The sequence below is a fragment of the Halichoerus grypus genome, chromosome 2 (assembly GCF_964656455.1).
Source record: "Halichoerus grypus chromosome 2, mHalGry1.hap1.1, whole genome shotgun sequence".
Taxonomy (NCBI): domain Eukaryota; kingdom Metazoa; phylum Chordata; class Mammalia; order Carnivora; family Phocidae; genus Halichoerus; species Halichoerus grypus.
This window is the reverse complement of record NC_135713.1, coordinates 152,966,810-152,988,820: the sequence shown is the minus strand read 5'-3', so window position 1 is coordinate 152,988,820 and position 22,011 is coordinate 152,966,810. Positions and strand designations below refer to the sequence as shown.

Genomic DNA, 22,011 nt, shown 5'->3' with positions numbered 1-22,011 from the left:
TCCAGGATCATGACCTGAGCCGAAGGCAGTCGCTTAACCAACTGAGCCACCCAGGCGCCCCTGGCTTGGCATTTAAAATACCTCACTTAATCCTTGTACCAGTAATCACCACAACCCGACCACATCTTTCCAGCCTGCTGGGACCAGGTCACCAGCATCCCTCAGCTGGACTCCAGCCTGCTGGGACCAGGTCACCAGCATCCCTCAGCTGGACTCTCTGCTGCAGCGGCCTCGTACCCTGCTTCAGTCCATCCCCCACATTGTAACCAGAGTGATCCTTCCAAAACACAAACCCAGTCATGGGTCATGTTACTCTTCAAATTAAAACTCTCCCTTAGTTCCCAGCTGTTTTCTCTAAAAGAATTTCCCTCCTCTCTTTATCTAGTTAACATCTTATTCAGATTATATTTTCAAAATAAAAATTTCTCTAAGGAGACTTTCTGGAATTTTCCTCATCCCACCCCTGCCACCATTCTGAGTTAAGTGTCCCTCTTGGGGGTCCCTGGATTTTGCTGTGCTTCCCATAGTATAGTCCTTACCATACTATATTGCATTCCCTCAACCTTTTTGGATCAGAGGCCTCTTTGAGAATCTGCAAAGACCTGTAGATCTTCTCCCCAGAAAAAAAGAAAAACACACAATAAATTTTGCATACGATTCAAAGGTTTAATAGAATTAAAATTCTTTAGGTTTCTATGGACTCCAGATTAAGAACCCTTGCTCTATAATTATATAGTTATCTATAATTATAATTATCTGCCTATTTGCTTATATTTCCTGATAGACTGTATGCACCTTAGGGGTAGGGATCACGCCTATGTTGACATAGGCATTTCCTTGACACCTGGCACCATCCCTAGACACAGAAGACACTCGATAAGCCTTTGCCAAAAAAAAATAAGTATTTGCCACAGGTATGATTTGCTCTAAGACATTAGGATGCGGGGATTGTCATGCTTTCATTTTTCTAAATCACATTAAATCTGACTTAACCGGGGCGCCTGGGTGGCTCAGTTGGTTAAGCGACTGCCTTCGGCTCAGGTCATGAGACTGGAGTCCCTGGATCGAGTCCCGCATCGGGCTCCCTGCTCAGCAGGGAGTCTGCTTCTCCCTCTGACCCTCCCCCGTCTCATGTGCTCTCTCTCATTCACTCTCTCTCAAATAAATAAATAAAATCTTTTAAAAAAATAAATAAATAAATCTGACTTAACCTTATCCTGCATGGTTGAAAAGAAGTCTTACATTAGGAAATTTTAGGCTCGTTTGTCCCCCCCCCCAGAACTCTAGAGTTTAAGGGGCCCAAGAAAATTCTAGAAGGTTTTTTCTTTCTCAGCTCATTGGAGTCTCTGTTTTTCCCATTACTCCTGTTGATTGAAGATGTCCACAGGTGAGCACTGATCCTCCAGTTCGGTCAGGCATTATTGCCCCAGGAGGGCTGTGAGGTGGTCACTATAATAGTCTGTGCCCCAAGGTACTCCCACGCCCCGGAATCATGTTGAAAGGGGACCCCTCTCTGTACTTCTCATGGACACTCGAAACTAAACCTCTGACTCCTTTCACCACCGTCAGGGAAACAGTTCTTTTTTTTTTTTTTTTTTTTTTGTAGGCTCCATACCCAATGTGGGGCTTGAACTCAGGACCCTGAGATCGAGTCGAGTGTTCCACCAACTGAGCCAGCCAGTGCCCCAGGGAAACAGCTCTTCAACTCAAAAATACCACCCTTCTATCTCTCTGGGGTGATCTGGCTTGAAATTCTTCAGCAGGCATAACAAGGACTGAAAACCTCAAATAAGACCAGGCCTAAAAAGACCAGGCAAAGAACATCACTGAATAAAGCAGGTCGGCTCTGAGAGACCACCGGGGGTGCGGGTGGGGGGGCTAGTGGCAGCTGTGGTCCACTAGGGACACGGGCTTTGTCCAAGAATGGGCGGCAGCTCAGGCACCCCCAGACTGTCGTCGGATTTCCAGATCTTCCGATTTTTCAAGGGAAACCAGCAATCTGGATTTTCATGTGATAGCTCTTTCTTTCCTATTTTTTCTTTTTTTAACGATTTTATTTATTTATTTGACAGAGAGAGACACAGCGAGAGAGGGAACACAAGCAGGGGGAGTGGGAGGGGGAGAAGCAGACTTCCCGTTGAGCAGGGAGCCCGATGCGGGGCTCGATCCCAGGACCCCGGGACCATGACCTGAGCCGAAGGCAGACGCTTAACGACCGAGTCACCCAGGCGCCCCTCTTTCCTATTTTTTAAAAAGCACTTTAATAAGGTGTATTTTGTAAATCATGTCATTCACTGTATAAAATTCAGTGATTGCTTTTTTAGTAAGTTTACCATCATTGGGCAACCATCATGGCGAATCAATTTTAGAACATTTTCATCATCCCAGTAGGATCCCTCATGTCTATTTCCTGTTAATCCCTGTGCTGCCCCTCCTCTCCCCACCCTGGCCCTCACCCCGGGCAACTACTCTTCTGCTTTCTGTCTCCAGAGTTTTGCCCTTTACAGATATTTCACATAAATGGGATCATACAAAATGTGGTCTCTGTGTCTGAGGGTAGTGTTTTTGAGGTTCACCCACATTGTGTTCCGTTTTTTTTTTTTTCCTAAGTAGGTTCCATGCCCAGTGCAGGGCCCAACTCGGGGCTTGGACTCACGACCCTGAGATCAAGATCTAAGCTGAGGGGCACCTGGGTGGCTCAGTCGTTAAGCATCTGCCTTCGGCTCAGGTCATGATCCCAGGGTCCTGGGATCGAGCCCCGGATCAAGCCCCGCATCGAGCCCCGCATCAAGCCCCGCATCAGGCTCCCTGCTCCATAAATAAATAAAATCTTAGAAAAAAAAAGATCTAAGCTGAAATCATGAGTCTGACGCTTAAATGACTGAGCCACTCAGGCACCCCCTGTCTTTAACATTTTTAAGAAAGGGGCAGATGATTTCTCAGAGCGGCTGCACGATTTAATATTCCCCTCAGAAATGACTGAGGGTTCCCATGTCTCTGTGTCCTCACCAACATTTGTTATTGTCTGTCTTTTTGATTCTAGTCATTCTGGTGGGTGGGAAGTGGTATCTCATTATGATTTTGGTTTGCGTTTCCCTACCGGCTAATGGTGTTGGATAGCTCTTGATTTGTAAATGTTGGAATTCATTCAAATAAAAAAAAAAATGCTTCAGGGGCGCCTGGGTGGCTCAGTCGTTAAGCGTCTGCCTTCAGCTCAGGTCATGATCCCAGGGTCCTGGGATTGAGCCCCGCATCGGGCTCCCTGCTCAGCGGGAAGCCTGCTTCTCCCTCTCCCACTCCCCCTGCTTGTGTTCCCTCTCTCACTGTGTCTCTGTCAAATAAATAAATGAAATCTTAAAAAAAAAAAAAAAATGCTTCATATCAGCCCTGTGCAGATGGAACAAAACAGTTTAGAACAAAACAGGTTCATGTGCTGGAACCACCCTGAGTGGTTTGGACTTATGACCTAGACTGTGCAAAACAATGGTCTGTGAACTTTCTCTTTTGGGGGCAAAGCGGCCTAAACTGCCAGCAAAAAATTACTATGGAGAAAGAGGGGAAAGGTCTCTCTCACTTGCAATGAACTTGTAGACTAAGAAACAAGTTTCAATCTATTATATTTCATAATGCCTCTTCCCCCGGCCCCCGCCAAGCACATCATCCTGCTACATATCCACTGAATGAGTCTTTGAAGTATCCATTCATATCCCCCCTTTTTTTTAAAGATTTTTAAAATTTGTTTATTCATGAGAGACACAGAGAGAGAGACAGACAGAGGCAGAGGGAGAAGAGCAGGCTCTCTGCAGAGCAGGGAGCCCGATACGGGACTCGATCCCAGGACCCTGGGATCACGACCTGAGCCGAAGGCAGACGCTTAACCGACTGAGCCACCCAGGCGTCCCCATTCATATCCCCTTGTTAAAGATGACATTAAGGAATTGGTCAAAGGTTAAACACCTAGTAATGGCGGAGATGGATTCAAATCCAGGTCTCCCTCGTTCAAAATCCTGTGTTTTCCTCATCCAAATGGCAGCAGATTCTGGGATAGAGCTCCACGTGGTAAGACTGGACTCCGAGGAGCCTGGCTGGCTGGATGAGGGAGGTAGAGAGGGAAGGGATATTGGAGCCATTGGAGAGGAAGGAATCAGGGGTTTCAAGGCTGGTTTCATTAACAGACAAAGGGAAGTTGGGGAGAGGGTGAGTTTGGGTGGTGGGATGAGGTGGAAATGGGACGAAAAGAGATACGAGGCTTACTGCTTTGCAATTTGCCTTTCACCCAGGTGGAGATTTCCAGCAGGCTGTTAAAAACATCGGGCCCAGGTGTTGGGAGAGTCACCAGGACTAGACTAAATTGGGGACATTCTCTTTATGATTGATTTCTCATTAAGACTAACATCTTTGTGATATTTAATTCTGATGAGTTTCCTGCCCTCTCCTTCTGATGATCCACTGAGTTTGTTTTCCGATTGTGAGAAACCACAGAGTTGATGGCTAATAGGGCTCTCTGTGTGTGGATGGATGCTCTAGGCATGGAACACCGCACGGGGAAATGCCCAGCAGCTGACAAAGCTGAGCTAGATTACAGAGGGAGTCTTTGGTCCTCTCGGAACACACTTAAAGATTCAGAAGAGGAGTATCATTCCCGTATTTTGTAGAGTTCACTTGTACTCCATGTGCAGACCGCATGAAGTGCAGACCTCTTCATGGAGCCAAGTCACAAGACACCTGGACAAGGGGCAGCTTACCCCAGCGGGCTTGTGGGGGTGGGGGACCAGATGCACTCTCCTAGGACAAAGGACACAGACACAGGACCTGATTCCGACTTCCCCAGGAAGGACTCTGCACTGAGCTAGCTGCCTCTTGGAGCCTTCTCTGAATTCCACCAACCCGTCCTTATCATTTCCTGCTTTGTGTTTTGTGTTTTTTTGTGGTTTTTTTTTCTTTATTCACTTTTTACCACACTGGAAGTTTCCGAGGCTTACCCACTTATATCACACGCACTAAAGCGCACCCAATTCCCGCATTTAAATAATTGCATTTTGCTGTAAAAATTTTTGAAAGCGTTTTTGATGATGTGCAGTTTTCCTAAGAATAATTCATTTTGATCTTGTGACTTAAACTTTATTATATTTATAGGTAATTATGTAAGAGTCCTGTTGCAGTTGACTAGATTCTGCAGATATTTCATTAAATATCTTTTAACTTCAATTTTTCCAGTTTCCTTATTTTAGCCACCCCCCCCCCCCCGCCCCCAGTTCTCAAACCTTTTCTAAGGCCTTCGAGGAGCTCATAGGCCCTAGGGGTTACGACAGCTCTGCAAAACCTCCTCACAGGCCCCTCCACGTAGGGAGCTCCGTGTGATGAACGAACGAATGAATGAAAGAAGGAACGAATGAATGAGGCAACGAAGTCCCTTCCCCAAGTCTTCCCTCCCAGGCGGGTTCGCCTCTCGTTCTCAGCTCAGCCAGGAGCCTGGGTAGGGAGGCCCCTCCCCTCGCAAACACCAAAACTGCAACAACGGAGGAGGGCGTCCGGCGCCGGCGCTCCGCCGACCTCGGCAGGGTCAGCCCCGCGGCCCGGGAGCGCGGCCGGGCCCCCCCGGCAGAGCCCGTGCGCATGGGCAGAGCCGCAGCGAGCCCCGCCCCCTCCCCACTGCAGGTGAGCCGCACAGCCGCGGCCCCCGCCCCCCGCCGCTCCGGGGGTGACGTAAGGCCTCTGGACCGCGCTCCGGCCCCGCCCCTGCAGGCAGCGCCGGGGGGCCCGCGACTCGGCGGTGGCAGCCGGTGCCGCCGCGGGACACGCCGGCTGCGGCAGGGAGAGGGGGCGGCGAGGCGCCCGAGTGGGCTGCCGCGGCGGCCCGACGCCGGCCGAGGCGCGTCCGGGCGCAGCGCGGGGCTCCCGCCGCGGCACACCTGCCGCAGCGGCCGCACGGCCGAGGCCCCTGCGGGCTCCGCAGCCGCTGCCCCGCGGGCTCGCCGGCGCCCGGCCGGACTCGGCTGTCCATCTCCGCGGGCGCCAGCCAATCGCCCGCCACTGCCCCGGCCGCACCTCCCGGAATCCATGACGGGCGTGCGGGGCGGCCTATGAGGTTGGGGCCCCGGCGGCCTGGGCGGGGAGCGGGAGCCAATGAGCGTCCTTCCAGGTGGGTGGAGGGAGCGGACCTCGGGAAGGTAGCTTCGTTCGGGTTGCTAACGTCTTCCCTTGGAGATGGGCGCGCAAACGGACCAGTGGGTCTGGGGGCGGCGGTGACGGGCGTGGAGCTGGCCCAATGAGGGTGGGAGTGGGTGGGGCAGCCCCGAGCAGCAGTGCTAAAGGAGCCCGGCGGAGGAAGCGGTGGGTTTGGGACTGAGGGGCCGGATCTGTGGTCGCGGCTGGGGACGTGCGCCGGCGCCACCATCTTCGGCTGAAGGTGAGAGGTGCGGCTGCCCGGGTTCGAGCGCGGCGGCGGCTGGCGGGGGGACGGCTGTGGGGGAGGGAAGGGTCCCGGGCTGGGAGGCGGGGGACGGGGGGGGACTCTGGAGGGCAGGAGCGGAGCCGAAGCGGGAGCACGGGGACGCACGAGGGGGCTCAGGGTGGAGGGCTTGTACTGCGGGGCCGGAGATTGGTGCGGGGACCGACCCTGGGAGGGAAGGGGGAAAGATAACCAACCCCAGTGGGTGGAGAGACCTCTGGAAGGGTGGGGAATGGGGTCTTGGAGCTTGAGACCCCTGCAGGGATCGGGGTCTGGGTGTGCTGGGGGACGACCCCTGGGGGGCTGGGGATGGAGATGGGGGGGTAGGGATGCAGGGACCTGGTCCTCGGCGTGTGGGGTCCGTGGGGCGCGGGGGTTGGGGAGGCCTAGTGCCCTGGTGGGGGTCTCGGGGCTCCCGGGACGGGAAGGAGCCCTGGGGCGGGCTGGGAAGCGCGACCCGGGTGTGGGTGGGGGGCGCCGGACAGGAAGGGCCGGCCCCTGGGGGGTTCCCGGGCGGGTTAGGCCGGCCGGGCAGCCCGGGTGCGGTCGGGGCTCCTCAAGGCTCCCAAGGCGGGCGACGCTCCCGGCCCCGTGGGGTGGGGGATACCCGAGGGCAGGGGCTCCTCCGCACGGCCGGGGCAGCGCGCGGCGGGCGAGGGTCTCAGCCGGCCGCCGGCGCGCGGAGGGTGGGCTCCGGAGGAGCTGGGGGCGGGGGCCGCCGGGGACCGGGGCCGGACGCCCGGCGAGGCCCGGGCGGGGTGGGGGGCGAGGCGGGAAATGTGGCGGGGGCGCGCTGCGGCAGGGCGGCCGCGCGGGGGAGGGTCAGCCCTCGCCTCGGGATCCCTTTATTGTGTAAGCGATCCGGGCACGGCTCGCCGCGGACTCCCTCGCTGGCCTTCTGCAGCTGGGGTCACACCCTGATCCCGTGAAATGGGACTGGAATGGGGTCGGGGCGAAGCGGGAGCCGCGGAGTCGTGGCGTTGGCGGGCGCTTTGTGGGCCCGCGGTGCGCGGGTGCGGCCCAGGGACCCGGGAGGGCCCCCAGCCTGGCCGGCCTGGGCGCCGGGGCCTGGGGAGGGAGGCTGGGGTGGCGTGGCCTCTGCCTGTGACCGTTATCTGTGTCTTCGGGCCTCTGCGGCTCCCTGCTAGCCCACTGCGGTGGATGCAAGGGGGTGGGGTGGGGTGGGGTAGACGGAGAGCAGGCGGGGTAGATCCAGTCTGCCAACGAAACAAAGCCTGCTGTTTTCGCTGAATAATATAATATACTAAATGTAATACTTCGGCTTTGCCGAGATTTTGTTTTTGTTTTTTTTTAACGCTGGAAGTGAGGATTCCTTGAGTCGGGCTTCATCATTCTCCATAGTCTCTCAGTCTGGAAAACTTTAATCTATTTATTTTATTTCCTTCCTCGGTCTGCCCTGACCCAAGTATTCTTGTAGTCCCATGCTTTTGGCGTTGAAGTATGCCCTGTCTGGTCTTGGATGCTGAAAAAGTGGCCATTTTATTTGATGCATCTCTCGACTCGGCATCTTAAATTCGGTTGTTCCCCGGCCTTATCTGGAGATAGCATATGGTGTAATTGTGCGATGTATAGCGTGAGCTTTTGACAGCGAAGGGATGTGACCCCAGAGGCTGGCTTTTTATTTGGGCTCCTTAGGGAAATCATCACAATGAAGACAGAGGACAGACTGGATGGGAGAGCAGATGAACGAAATTCTGAAGGGCACGTTGCATGGGGGGGGGGGAACCCAGTGCTTCAGCGGGTTATGGGTACTTTCTCATTCTATAGGAGGGATTGAAATTCCTAGCGTTGTGTCCACATTTTAGAAAGATTTTATAGCCAGCCTGAAGATGTTCACTGAGAGATGGTGTGGGCCATAGAGTGGTAGTTCCGTTTTGCGTTTGGTGTGTGTTTGCGCTCTTTTGGCTGAGGTGAATTTGGGTAAATTAATAGGTTTGCACGTCCCAGTCATGTAAGTGACCGCAGTGGTGATGATAAAGCCAAGTGGGACGATTCTGTCGTAGTTGCTCTGTTACAGAGGGAGGTGCTGTCCTGGATAACTTAGCCATCATTTTTGTTTAGCTAGTTATTCACAAGATATTCACAAAATTCCCTTGTTTTCCCCTCACTGTACCCATCCTAGGTGCTGGGAGGCAGCTGAGAAGTTTGCTGGGTGGCATTTCGCTGGAAGTAAAAAATGGCTACGGGGGTGGGGGGGACAGAGCCCCAGGGGTGTGTGTGTGTCTAAAACCAATGAAGGGGGTGGGGCTCTGGTTCTGTAAGGGGCTCCCTCATATACAGATAAATGATTTAGCTATAATTAGGCACTCATTTCAAATGACACCAAAAACCTTCAGATTATCTTTCCTCCGTCTGCGGCAAAGAGCTTGTTCTTTATTCCCTTTTTTCCAATAGAGAGATGTTTTTTTCTATTAAATGTAAAGCCCTCATCAGATTGTGCTGGTGTGTTCAATGCTGAGCCTCCACTCATGACATTGTAATCGATAGGATTTTTATTTAGTGGAGAGGCATCGAGGAGTGCGCTCCTCGCCCTTCAAAATCCGCCCCCCCCACCTGCCATTGTTGTGGTATGCATTCCTGCGGGAACTCTGGGGTTAGCCCCAGCTCTGCTACTGGTGAGCTCCGTGACCTTGGGCTGGTTATTGGCTTTCTCTCTACCTTGGGTTCCTCATCTGTAAAATAGAGATATTAATAGTACCTGCCTCACAGGCTGTTGTGAGGACTGAGCTGAGAAAGGTAAACTGCTTAGAATAGCGCCTGTCCATAATTAACGATACAGAACAGTATTTGCTTTTTTTAAAATTGTGGTATTCCCCCCCATGCCGTGAAGTGAGGCATTTGGGAGTGGTTCACTGTTAAATACCAGAATTATCAAGATCAGGTACCACATGCACAATGGAATGGAAAAAATACAACATGTCTGGTGATCACACGTGAAGAGTTAAAACTGAACAAAACCTTTTCACTGGCCTCCCGAACTCTTATCAAACCAAACAGCACTTGGAATACCTGCGACCTGCTGAGCCCCCTGGTACCATGCAGGGGAGGGCAAGAAGAATCTCAGAAGAGCAGTCGAAAATGTTCCGAGGGGGAGGATTAAGTTGCCAGAATGACCTGAAAAGAAAAACTCCGAGGGTGGCATTTGGGTCAGGATTGGAAGGAGTGGTAGGTGTTTGGTTGTGGAGAAGTTGAGGCTCACTGTGGGGGTAGGGACCACGCATGGGAGGTTTAGTCAGGAGGTGGAGACCCTCCCTCCCCCCATGAGGACCCAGGAGCCTGCTAGGTGCCCACCAGATAGCCAGGAACAGGAAACTGCCCTCTCAGTGTCTGATTAGTCGTAGAAAGGTCTGGAAAAGTAAGAAGTAAAATTAATTTGTAATTTCACTACCCAGTGAAGACCCAATAACTATTTGTTCCTTTTTTAATATTTATTTATTTATTTTATTTATTTTTATCTGTTCCTTTAAAAAAAAAAAAAACACGAGCATGTGTAATTTCCCCCCCACAAAGCCCGGAGCATTTTGCAATTATGTTTTTGTGACCTATTGGTTTCTTTCCCTTAAATTACAAGAATTTATTCACCTAGGAAAAATACTGATAAATTTTAAATGTACCAATTTGGTGAACTAATTTTTAAATATATCATTTACTTTTTTTTTTAAAGGCCTGCTGCAGAAATGACCTGTTGAGCTACTCTAATTTATAGCCATCCACCAAATTTAAGCATATAATTACATGCCCAATGTAAAATTAAAGAAATGTGTGCGCGCACGCCTACTGGCAGCAAGACCTCTTCCGAGATGTCATATGAGATATTCAGTTCCTGTTAATGACAAGAGTAACTTGTTACCATATTTTGTTATCTTTTAAAAGGCCGTCAGTCGTAAAGGCAGAATGTATGTTCTCTTGTCCGTGTCCAGATTTATCTAGGACGATTCCCACCTCAGAGCCATGCCTCCCTTCTTCTGAGCAGTTTGCAAAGTGTAAGTTTGGAAAAACAGAAAGTGTGTTAATAGTCTTATGAAAGCCAGTCCCTAGAGGTAATGATGGGGTTTGGAAACCATTCTTCAGAATGTACGTGTGCCCGGGGAATATTTTCTGAATCGCCTCCCCCCGCCACGAGAATGCCTAAGATGGCAAATACAAGTTTAGTTAATAGAAATAGAAAGTATGTTAGCCTTTTTATTTATAGAAGTCTTAATGTTACCTCTTTGGTGATTTTTTGGGCTTCGTTTTGTGATTTTTTTTGTTTTATTCAAGTCTGTTATTTTAAAAAGATTAGCATATCCTTTAAATCAGGTTAGGAATTAGTCTAAAACATTGGTTTTCAACCTTTTTTTTTTTCTATCCTAGCATACCTGCTAACGACATTGGCTCACCATGGCAACCAGAGACCTTGGAGTGATGGTTCTCAAAGTGTGGTCCCAGGACCAGCAGCCTCAGCTGCATCTGGGAACTTGTTAGGAATGCAAATTACCAGGCTCTGCCCCAGACTCTACTGAATTGGAAACTCTGGGGATGGGGCTTCAGTCTGTGCTTCTGTAAACTCCCTACGTGCTGCCCATGCACACACCAAAGTTTGAGAACCTTGCCCTCGGCCGTGTATGTTTATAATGCATTACATTATAACAAATACTCCCTGAAGTATACATTTTTATACCATTTCAGTGACTTCATGGAGCTTGAAATTTGTCTGCGGACTCAAGGCTAAGAGCCTTGTAACAACTTTGGACTACTTTATTTTTTTAAAAGATTTTTTTTCTTAAGTAATCTCTATACCCCACATGGGGCTCGAACTCATGATCCCGAGATCAAGAGTCGCATGCCCTTCTGACTGAGCCAGCCAGGCGCCCCTGGTCTATTCTGTGATTAGCCTTGCAGCCTTCTGTCTTTTGCCTGCTAAGAATCCCCATCATTCTGGGGGTGGTGGCGGGGGGAGACAAAAGCTGGGAAGATGTGAGAGAGCAAAACTAGTTACTCCTTGGCTTCTTGCATTGACTTGCATGAGGTCATGGAAACCATGCTTCTGAGATTTGTAATAACCTGGAATTTGGGGTGATAACAAAAGTGTTTAATGATGGTATTGGATGCCGAAAAGATATTGTCAGGCAGGAGTGATGAGTCACCTGGGGAAGGTGAGTGAGGACTGTAATGCTGTCCTTGGATCCAGAAAGTCAGTTGCATGGGTATAGGAGGAGACTGAGAGTGGTGTGTGTGAGGCTGTAGCCGATGGCCGATGGCAAGTGAGTTCTCAGTAGACCAGTTAGGTCTTGAGACACATGAATTGCGAACACCCCAGAAACAATGCTTTTCTCCACGGGGCCTAGGTTAGTGGTTCTCGTTCTTCTGCCCGGGTCAGACCGTCTCTAGAACATGGAGTTTGCTCCTGGGCCCCACGGCCTTCAGGGGCACACATGGGCACACCAGAGTCTGTCTCGTGGCGAGAGAGCAGGGTAGTGGAGTGATGAATGATGGGGCGCCGCTGGAGAGGAGCTGGGGAGCAGCCGGGGGGGCGGGAGCAGCTGCGGGGAGCGGGGTGAGGCCTCCAGCTCCAGTCGCATGCTTGAGTAGCTGTCCCGGGAAGCCAAGTCACGCTTGTCCACTGTGGCATCTTCGGATCGCATTAAGACCATACGGGCCCCAGAGAAGCTGGGGGACCGAGTTGGGGGTGTTTGTATGGAAGAACTTTGAGTCTCTTGTCTGAAGGCAGAACGGGAGGCCCTGAGGCTTTAGTCCCCCGGCCCCGGGCCCCGGGCCATGCATTTCGTAGCTACATCCTCCTGGCCACACTGATTCCATCACCCCCTCCTGGACCTTCTATTATGCATCTTTGTTTTCTTTGTCCTCTTTACCGTTTGCCTCCTTAACTTGTGTTTAATTTGTGGTGAGGGTGCAAGAGGGGAAGAAGAGGGGGAAAAATTTTAGTCCCACCTGGATCCCTGCCTTTCTCCCCTGCTTGTTTTTCAGCCCTTGGTAACTGAGGGCACGTCTTGCGCGGTCTTTAGACAACCAGGGGCATAATTTGTAGTCACCCTTGAAATTTACCCTGGACGCTCGGTCAGTACCCCGGCTCCTCGACTAAAGGTTATGCTTTCTGTTTACCAGAGGTTTTATCTTAAGTTCCCGGCAAGAGTAAAAATCTGCACATCATTGTATATTTTTAAACATCTAACCTTGCCCTCCTCCTCCTCCTCCCCTAGAGACAATTGCTCGTGGATCCTCCTGTTTACAATGGCCCAGAGAACTGGACTCGAAGACCCAGAGAGGTACCTCTTTGTGGACAGGGCGGTCATCTACAACCCTGCCACCCAGGCCGATTGGACGGCTAAAAAGCTAGTGTGGATTCCATCTGAGCGTCATGGTTTTGAGGCAGCAAGTATAAAAGAGGAGAGGGGAGATGAGGTTATGGTGGAGTTGGCAGAGAACGGAAAGAAGGCGATGGTCAACAAAGACGATATTCAGAAGATGAACCCGCCCAAGTTTTCCAAGGTGGAGGATATGGCAGAATTGACTTGCTTGAACGAAGCTTCTGTCTTACACAACCTGAAGGACCGCTACTATTCAGGACTGATCTATGTGAGTATACCCTGCTGAATGCTCACGGGAATTAGTGTAAATTACATGTACCATCAGAGTCCAGTGAGATCGGGGACTACCCACCCTCTCTGTTTAACATCACCGTTCGTCTTAAAGATAGAGAGATTGTGTCTTGCTTACTGAGTCTTGCCCCACTTTACATCTTCACATGTAATTTTACATAATCTGATGTGCAATTAAACTTACGAACGTGGTAGTTGAAGACTTCTGTAGCGGTTTGCTGGAGCATGATACGACGGGGAGAGCGCGTGGCGGGAAGACCGGGGAGCTGGGTGTGGGGTAAGAGTTGCACAAATAGCAGGATAGAGACGGCACACGGATGTCCAGGTGTGTGGCGTGCAGCCGGTGCCGAGAATTCGGCGAAGAGCAAGAGCATCGGGGTCCCCGGGCGCGGGGAAGTGGGAAAGATGGACACTGAGGTTTTTCAGAGGAAACCGTTCAGAGCGGGATTGAGGCTGGGGTTGTCCTGTGCGTAGTGGTTGACGTGTGTTCTTGTCATTGGCGATGCCACTGCCCTTGTGGAAGAAATTATTGAAAATACCAGGGGACAAGGGAGAACGGAAAAATGCAAGCCAGATACAGGAAAACTCTAGAATGACAAAACAGGTTTGAAGGGATTGTACACGCAGGTAGCAGTGATTTAAAAGAGGTGATAGAGGACTTTGATGGAGAATGAAAACAAGCAGAGAGAAGAGTTGATGTTGTACTGATCTGAATTTGGAAAAGAGCGGTTGGATTTTATGAAGGGGTGTGCAGTTGGGGCTCGCGATCATTCAGAACTTCTGCAAATCAGAACCAGTTTCCCCATAGAAATTAGCGTAGTTAGTGACTATTTATGGAACACCTACTATGTTCTAGGTGCTGGGAGAGTGTGATGAACAGGACAGGCCAGGTCCCTGCCTTCCTGACACATCCTATAAGGCAATGAAGCCGGACTATGGGATAGAGTAAGTAGGGGAACGGCTCTCCGCAGTGGGCCCGTGAAGGGCTCTTGGAGAAGGTAGAGTTAGAGCTGGAATCTTTGGCCAGGGGAGGATCTGAGAACTCGATAGTTCTTCCGTGACCTTTGCTAGTGTAGGCACAATCAAGCCTGATGGCCTCTCGTTTTTGTTTTTCCCTGTGAGGTCAGGTGCAAAGTGAGTAAGAGGCTCCAGGGTTGAGAAGGTGGCTTGAAAAGGAAAGGGTTTGGAGAGGAGAAGCCACGAGTAAGGACATCACAGGGGAGCAACCTTGAGAACCCAGCCGAGACCGCAGCGTGGGATGTGTGGGAGTGAGGGAGCACGATGGGTCTGATCACCGGCTGACCTCTCAGTTGAGCCAGGGGTGAGTTTTGGGTGCCGCCTGGTGCTAGAAATGGACTCTGCCAGGGTTGTGGGGAACTGCAGTGTGGAAGGGAGCCAGGCACCCTTTCTGCCAGCTTCTTTACCTTGACTCCCCATTTTGGACCTTGTGGGTTCCTGCAAGGAGGAGAGAGAAGAGAAATACAAAGGGGAAGGCAAAAGAGAGGGAATTGAAGAAAAGACACTTTAGTTCATTTGTAGCCATGCCTCGAGATGATTCTAAGACTTTGCAAGTGTCTTTTATTGAGTTTGTTTGATTTTTTTTTTTTTTCCCAGCTGAACTCGGGGACCCCGAATGATGTCTCAGGTTCTCTTCAAAGCATGGCCCCCCCCTTACTCTTTACAGAAGGACAGTCTGAGTTCTGGAAGCATTAAGGTCCCAGCAGAGCTGGGAATTTGGGGCAGTGGTGTGTGCAGTTAGTGGGGTGGAGGAAGGGTTCCCACCCAGGACTGGAGTTGGAACACTTGACTATAAAGAATCCTAGTAAGAGAGTGGGGCTGCAGGTAGCCACGATCGGGAGGGATGTGTACTGGGCGTTGGGATTCACCCGTCAGGTGAAGTGGAAAGTTAAGGTCCCATGTTGTAGACACCATAGTACCTTGCGGGGGTGGGGGGAACCTTTGGACACATTTCTAGAGATGAGCTCTAACGTATGTTCATTTAAATAAGTTACTTTGGTAACAGGTTTACTTTCGTTAGTTCCTTATATTTTTTTTGGATGGATTCTCCCCGGCTTCCCAACTTCTCAGGTCATTAATTTTCATCCTCTTTTCCTAATAAAAGCATTTGAAAACTGTAAATGTCTCTCCTCTAATACGATTTTAGCTCACCTCACACATTTGGATGCGTAGTGTTTTTATTACTCGGTCCTACATATTTTCTGTTTTCTGTTATTTCTTCTTTAACCTATGAACCGTTTAAAAGGATACTTGAAAAATTTCTAAATGTGGGGTTTTTTTAAGTTACCTTTTTACTACTGATTTTTATTTCTATTTTTTGAAAGATTTTACTTATTTCTGAGAGAGCAGAGGGAAGGGCAGAGGCAGAGGGACAAGCAGACTCCCCGCTGAGTGTGGAGTTGACACTGGGCTTGATCCCAGGACCCCGAGATCATGACCTGAGCCAAAACCAAGAGTCAGATGTTCAACCGACTGAGCTTCCCAGGAGCCCCTTATTCCTGATTTTTAAATGAATTGTGTTGCGTTCAAAGAATATAGTTCACATAATATCATTACTTGTTTTTGTTGAGACTTGCTGGGTGCAGTGTGTTGTCCGTTTTGATGGGCGTTCTCTGTGTAAAGAGCATTAATTAATTCTGTTATTGTTGGTTACGGGGTTCTGTCTGTGGCCATCAGAGTAAGCTTTTTAATTCTGTTTAAATCTTCCTCGCTAATTTTTGTCTGCTTGGTCTATTAATTACTGAGAAGTATCTTAAAATCCCCCGGTGTATTTATCAACTAAGTATGCATCACTGACCAATGTAGTTTATTTTTTCCTGTTTATGAACTTTTATATGAATGAATGAATCTCACCTTGTATAACCTTGGTGTCTGCTTTTTCGCTCAGCATTACATTTTTAAGGTTCGTCTGTATTGCTTTGTGTTGGTATAATTCAGAAGTTCTCAAAGTGTGGCCTGTGGACCCTCGGGGTTTCCCTAAGACTCTTCCAGGGGATCCACGAGGTTTTAACTGTTCTCATGATGATTTGAAGGCATGATTTGCCCTTCCCACTGTCGGTGTTGGTACTGATGGCACAAGGGTACTGGTGGGGAAAACCACACGTGTCTTACCGTGAAAAGAGGCAGTGACCCCAGGCTGCACTAGTGGTCGTTTTAATCGTTTCACGTGAGAACGTCCTTGAGAAAGCAGGAGAAATGATTGATTTTATGAAATGTCAACCCTAGATTACATGTCTTTTTAATATACTGTGTGAGGGGCGCCTGGGTGGCTCAGTCGGTTAAGCGTCTGCCTTCGGCTCAGGTCATGATCTCAGGGTCCTGGGATCAAGCCCCACATCGGGCTCCCTGCTCAGCAGGGAGTCTGCTTGTCCCTCCGCACCCCCCCCCCGGCACATACTCTCTCTCTCTCTCTCTCTCTCTCAAATAAATAAATAAATAAAATCTTAAAAAAAAAAAAGAAAATTAGGATTTAGGGAAATTTATATTTACCACTGGGAACGTGACAACATTGTCAACACTTGAAACCCTTGCTGATGAGAGAGATGGTGACATTAATGACTGTTTTTTTTTTTTAATGTCATAGAGTGAAATGTCATCATTTGGAAGACTTGCATAATTCATTGAGCCAGTGTTTTCCAGACGATGTGTACATTGTTACAAAATCACGCATGGGCAAAAGATTCTTTCCACACGCAAGATAAGCCAGTGGATTTTGATGTATATAACAGTATGAGAGTTCATCGGCAGGATTTCAGATGCCACATCGCATCATATCTTTAAGAGATTCTCACTTGTCGTGTTTTGGTGTAGCATCGAGGAGGTTAGATCCACGATTGCTTGGAAAGGCAGTTAAACCGCTTTTCCAACTAAATATCTGTGTAAGGCTAATTTTCTTCATACGCTTCAACCAAGACAACATAGCACAACAGATTGAATGTGAAAACAGATACGAAAATTGAGCTATTTTTGTTAATCCCGATAATAAAAAAGATTTGCAAAAATATAAAACAGCACCACCCTTCTCGCTTTCGTTTCAGAAAACAAACGGTTATTTTTTTATGAGAAATGTTATTTATGTTAACCTGTGTTGTTATTTTAAAATGAATATGCATTTGTAAAAACTTGTTTATATATATAGTTATATAAAGCAAAATGTTTTCGGAGTCTTTAATGGTTTCTAAGAGGGTCACAGGGCCCTGAAATTAAAAAGGTTGAGTTATTTCGTTCCTCGTTATAGCGTACTGGTCCCCTGGAAGCTTCTTGACCCACTTTATCCACTCAACTAGTTTTGGGCATTTGTGGACACAGGCATGTCTTTCTGTATGGTGGGCGACGGCTGGAAATCCTGGGTGGTCGCGTATGATCTCTCTAACTCATGCATTCAGCTTTTCTGGGTAAAGCCTGATGTAGTCAGATTCCAGCAGGAAACAGAAGGCCCTCGAGAACCGGGTGGTTTGAGAGCTTAACGAGGGGGCAGTTTACCAACACGTGGGCAGAGTTCAGCAAACAGTTGCGGGCCAGGGAAGTGTCCTGGCGTGGTGATGGCCGGGCCCTTGCTACCGCCCCGTCTTTAGAGGCAAGATGGGCCCGAGCTGCTGCTTCGGCTGGGGGAGGGTGGCTGTGTGGGGGGGTCTTCCCCATATTTGCTGGGGCCTCCTGACCACCAACGTGGAGGGGCCTCGAGGGGGTGAGCAAAGGTCCTGACTTCACTCTCCTCCCTCCCTTGGTCTGAGAGCGGAAAGTGATGGTGTCTTTCTTGGGGTTAGCCTCGGTTCCTCTTGGAATCGGATACTGTGTAGGGGGTGACGTGGGGACGACAAGATTCATCTTTCTCCCCAATGGCTGTCCAGGTGACCCAGTGCCCTTTCTCCACTGCTCTAAAGTGCTGCCTTGTCACGGGTCAGGTGCTCCTAAGTTCACGGTCAACTCACTGTCCGTGTGCCCGTCTTCCGGCTGAGATCCCATTGTCTCAGTCATTACAGCCTTCTCCTAAGTCCTGCTCTCCAGCGTGGTGAGTGCTCTCATTTTTGTTACTCTTTAGGGTCGCTATAGTTGTTCCAACCTTTGTGTTTCGATAGAACTTTAGAACCCGCTTGTCAGTTTCATGCACCCTCACACCCTTGCTGGGATTTTGTTGATTCTGTAGATCACTTTGGGAGAGAAATGAGATCTTTACAATATTTGATATTCTCGTTCATGGGTATACCCACTTACTTAGTTCTTAACTTTTCACAATGTGTTTTAATGGTTTTCTCTGTAGAGGTCAGTACATCTTTTGTTAGATTTATTTTGGGGTATTTGATTTTTTGGATGCTATTTAAATGGTGGTTTCAGCATTGTTTTCTTTTTTCTTTTTTTTTTTTTTTTTTAAGACTTTATTTATTTATCTGAGAGAGAGAGAGTGAGGGAGAGAGAGCCTCGGGGGGAGGAGGGGAAGAGGGAGAGGGAGAAGCAGACTCCACGCCGAGCAGGGAGCCCGACCAGGACTCCATCCTAGGACCCTGGGATCATGATCCGAGCCGAAGGCAGACGCTTAACTGACTGAGCCACCCAGGCAGTCCAGGGTTGTTTTGTGATTGATGCCATTATGTAGAAATACAATTGTCATGTTTTGTTTTGTTTTAAAGATTTTATTTTTTAAGTAATCTCGCTGCCCAACACAGGGCTCAGACTCAACCCCAAGATCGAGTCACATGGTCTCTGACTGAGCCAGCCGGGTGCAGCCAGTTATGTTTTTTACAAATAAAATCTTACTAAGATTACTTATTGGTTATAACAGTTTAGCTGAAGATTCTTTCAGATTTTCTATGAACACGCTTATGTTGTCTACAAATAATGACAGTTTTATTTTTCCCTTTCCAGTTCTTACACATTTCTTTTACTTGCTTTCTTGCACTGTCTAGGACCCTCCGAGAAGTGGTGATCGCAGGCATCTTTGTGTCATTCCTGATCTCGGAGAGAAAGCTTCAACATTTCCCCGTTGAGAATGATGGTTGCTTCCATTTTGTTTTGTTTTTAATCTTCTTTATCAGATTAAGGGAAGTTTCCTTCTGTTCCTAGTTTTTATCCCGAATGGATGAACTTTTTAAATCCTGATTGGATGTTAATTTAGCAGATGTCTTTCCAGCATTGAGTGAGATGATACTGTGATTTTTCTGGCTATTTTGTTATTGTGGTGAATTATATATATTTTTGAATGTTAAACTGACCTGGCAAGGGCCAAGTATTCTTTTTACATACTACTAGATTCCTAGATTCTACGTGCTAATATTTTGTTCAGGATTTTTGCATCTATATTCATGAGTGAGATTGGCTTAAAATTGTCCTTTGTTGTCAGTCCTTGTCATATTTTGCTATCCAGATTATGCTGGATTTAGAAAATGAATCCGGGAATATATCTCATCCTTGTGTGTTCTCAGGCACTGTTTAGATGGGCTTTATGTTATTTCTTTTTTAAATAACACTACGGTTCTCTTGGTAGGCAAGTTTTTCTTTAATAGATGTAGAACTTCTCAGATCTTTAGCTTCTTGTGTCAGGTTTGATAATTGTGTTTCTCTTGGAATTTCTCTGTTTCACCTAAATTTTCAAATTCATAGGCATAAAGCTGTTCGTCATCCCATCTAATTTTCTGTAGGACTCGTAGTGATAATGCACGTTCATTCCTGATCTGCTGGAGTCTCACCAGAGGTGTAAGTCGTAAGCTCTAGCTACATACTTACAAGTGTTAGTATGTAGTCTGTCGTAAGCTTTAGCTGTATCTACAAGTGTTAGTAAGTAGTCTTGTCGTTCCTGTTCAGTCCAAAATAACGAGGGTGACTTCACTGTACCCATGGGTTATTTAGAAGTAGATTGCTTAATTTCCAAACGTAAGGGGATTTTCAGGTTTATTTTGTTATTTCTAATACAGTCCCCCCCACTCCCTGGGTCAGAGACCGTAGCCTGAAAGAGTTCAACCCTTTGAAGTTTGTTTGCCTTCATACGGCCCAGCACGTGCTGGCGTTGGGTGAGTGGTCAGTGTGCACATCCTGCAGCCCTCGGACACGGGGTCCCTCGTGCGCGGTGTCGCTCAGTCCTGTATATAATCACGGTTTTCCATGGTTATCTGCTTGTCCTCTATCGGGGACCGTCATTTTCGCTGTATACGTGTTGAAGCCATGTTATCACATGCAAATGTAGGATTTTTCCATCTTTCTGGTGAATCTTCATGAAATGCTCTTTCTTTAACGGTGATGCTTCTCGGGGTGCCTGGGTGGCTCAGTCGGTTAAGCATCTGCCTTCGGCTCAGGTCATGATCTCAGGGTCCTGGGATCGAGCCCCGCATCGGGCTCCCTGCTCCGCGGGAAGCCTGCTTCTCCCTCTCCCACTCCCCCTGCTTGTGTTCCTTCTCTCGCTGTGTCTCTCTCTGTCAAATAAATAAATAAAATCTTAAAAAAAAAAAGTGATGCTACTCACAAAGGATTAGTTTTTTTGTTTTTTTTTTTTTGCTTAGTGTTTGCTCAGTTTGTTGTTTTCTAAACTTTTATGTTCAGCTTTCCTGTGTCTTGCTCCGTTAGGTGGTGTGTCTCTTCTAAGTAGCCCGTCATTGGTATTTTGGTCCCTAATCCGACAGTATTAACGTTTTAATCAGAATATTTGGCTTATGTACATGTGCAGTAGTGACCGAAATCGACCATCGGACTCCTTGCTTCCTCTTGGCCCCGCCTGTTCTGTGCTTTTTCCTCCTGTCCTTTGTACCTCCTTTCCTGATCAGGTCGTAGGGATCGGTATCGTGGTAGCTTCCCACCTCTTCCCCGGTGCTGTGTTTTGGCTCTCCTCTTCGTTGCTCCCTTGGTGCAGCCCTGGGGTCCCGCAGGTACCTGTCGCGGGTGAGGGACGGCCCTGAGCGCTCGGACGGCCCCATGTGCTGCTGCCGCCCCATGTATTCACGTTCATGATGTCCCTCTCTCTGTTTTTTTAGAGAGAAAGGAGGGAGGGGTGGGGCTGGGGGGAGAGAGCCTCCAGCAGACTCCCCGCTGAGCGCGGAGCCCGAGGGGGGCTCGATCTCACAACCCCGAGATCACAAGTCGTGCGCCCCACCTGTGGGACCAGCAGGTTCTACTCCGATGTGCTTGGGTCAAGTTTTCTTCTCCAGATTCCGCTTGGAGCGTGGAGCATTTTTGTCTGTGGCTTGATGCCTTTGGTCAGTTTTGGAACATTCTGAGCCGTTGTCTCTTGCCCCACGCCCTCTGTCCTCGTCCGTGGACTCAGTGCCTCGAGCCACCTTTTCACCGTGTCCCATGGAGCCTCTGTATTTTAATCCCGTTTCCCCCACCCTGTGCTTCAGCCCGGATATTTGCTTCTGAGAAAACGGGGAGTAACTGATTTCCTTCTTGAGCTGTGTCTAATTGGCCATTAAACACATCCGGTGAATTTCTAATTTCAGTTAGTTTGTGTTGCAGTTTTCATTTGGCGTTTTCTTTTTAGGATTTTTTAAAGGCTTTTTTATGGCTTCTTTTTTACGGTTTTTCTTTTAATGGTTCCCAGTTCTCCGATAGAATTCTCGGTAACGTTTTTTACTCACTTGAACATGTCCAAGATGGTAACACAGGGCGACAGAAACGGACTCAAGGGGGTGTGAGTATTACCTTGGATTATAGTGGCAAGTGTTGCCTCCTCGCCAGTAATCAGATGTGAGAAACCGGGAAGGTGGTTTGCAGCTCTCGGTGACACAAGCTCGTTCTAGAGTTTTGCTCTGGGCGGGCAGTCGGGCCAAGGGGACGAGCACACGTAGCTCACCAGGGGTTGACATCCCTCCTGGCTGGGCTTTGGGCCGTGCGAGGCCCAGTGTTCCTGGCACACCCCCGACTCTCAGGGTGTAGCCATCAGGGGCCCCCGGGGGAAGCCTGGGGGGTGATCACCCTCCTCCTGGCCTTGGGCACTGC

The 22,011-nt window shown here is 48.9% G+C and overlaps 1 protein-coding gene across 10 annotated transcripts in view; it reads left to right on the top strand.

Annotated features, from left to right (window-relative positions):
* Positions 1-5,942: 5,942 nt before the first annotated feature.
* The window catches only part of MYH10 (myosin heavy chain 10), a 121,481-nt gene continuing 105,412 nt past the window's right edge, over positions 5,943-22,011 (top strand). For 3 of the 10 annotated variants that reach the window (XM_036094495.2, XM_036094497.2, XM_036094490.2), the window contains exons 1-2: positions 5,944-6,142; positions 12,673-13,048. In XM_036094495.2, the coding sequence (XP_035950388.2) occupies positions 6,084-6,142; positions 12,673-13,048 (435 nt within the window). In that variant the 5' untranslated portion in view covers positions 5,944-6,083. Of the gene's footprint in view, positions 6,143-6,264; positions 6,410-12,672; positions 13,049-22,011 lie in introns of those variants that run through there. The other 7 variants (XM_036094501.2, XM_036094496.2, XM_036094499.2 and 4 more) reach the window with 4 other exon arrangements.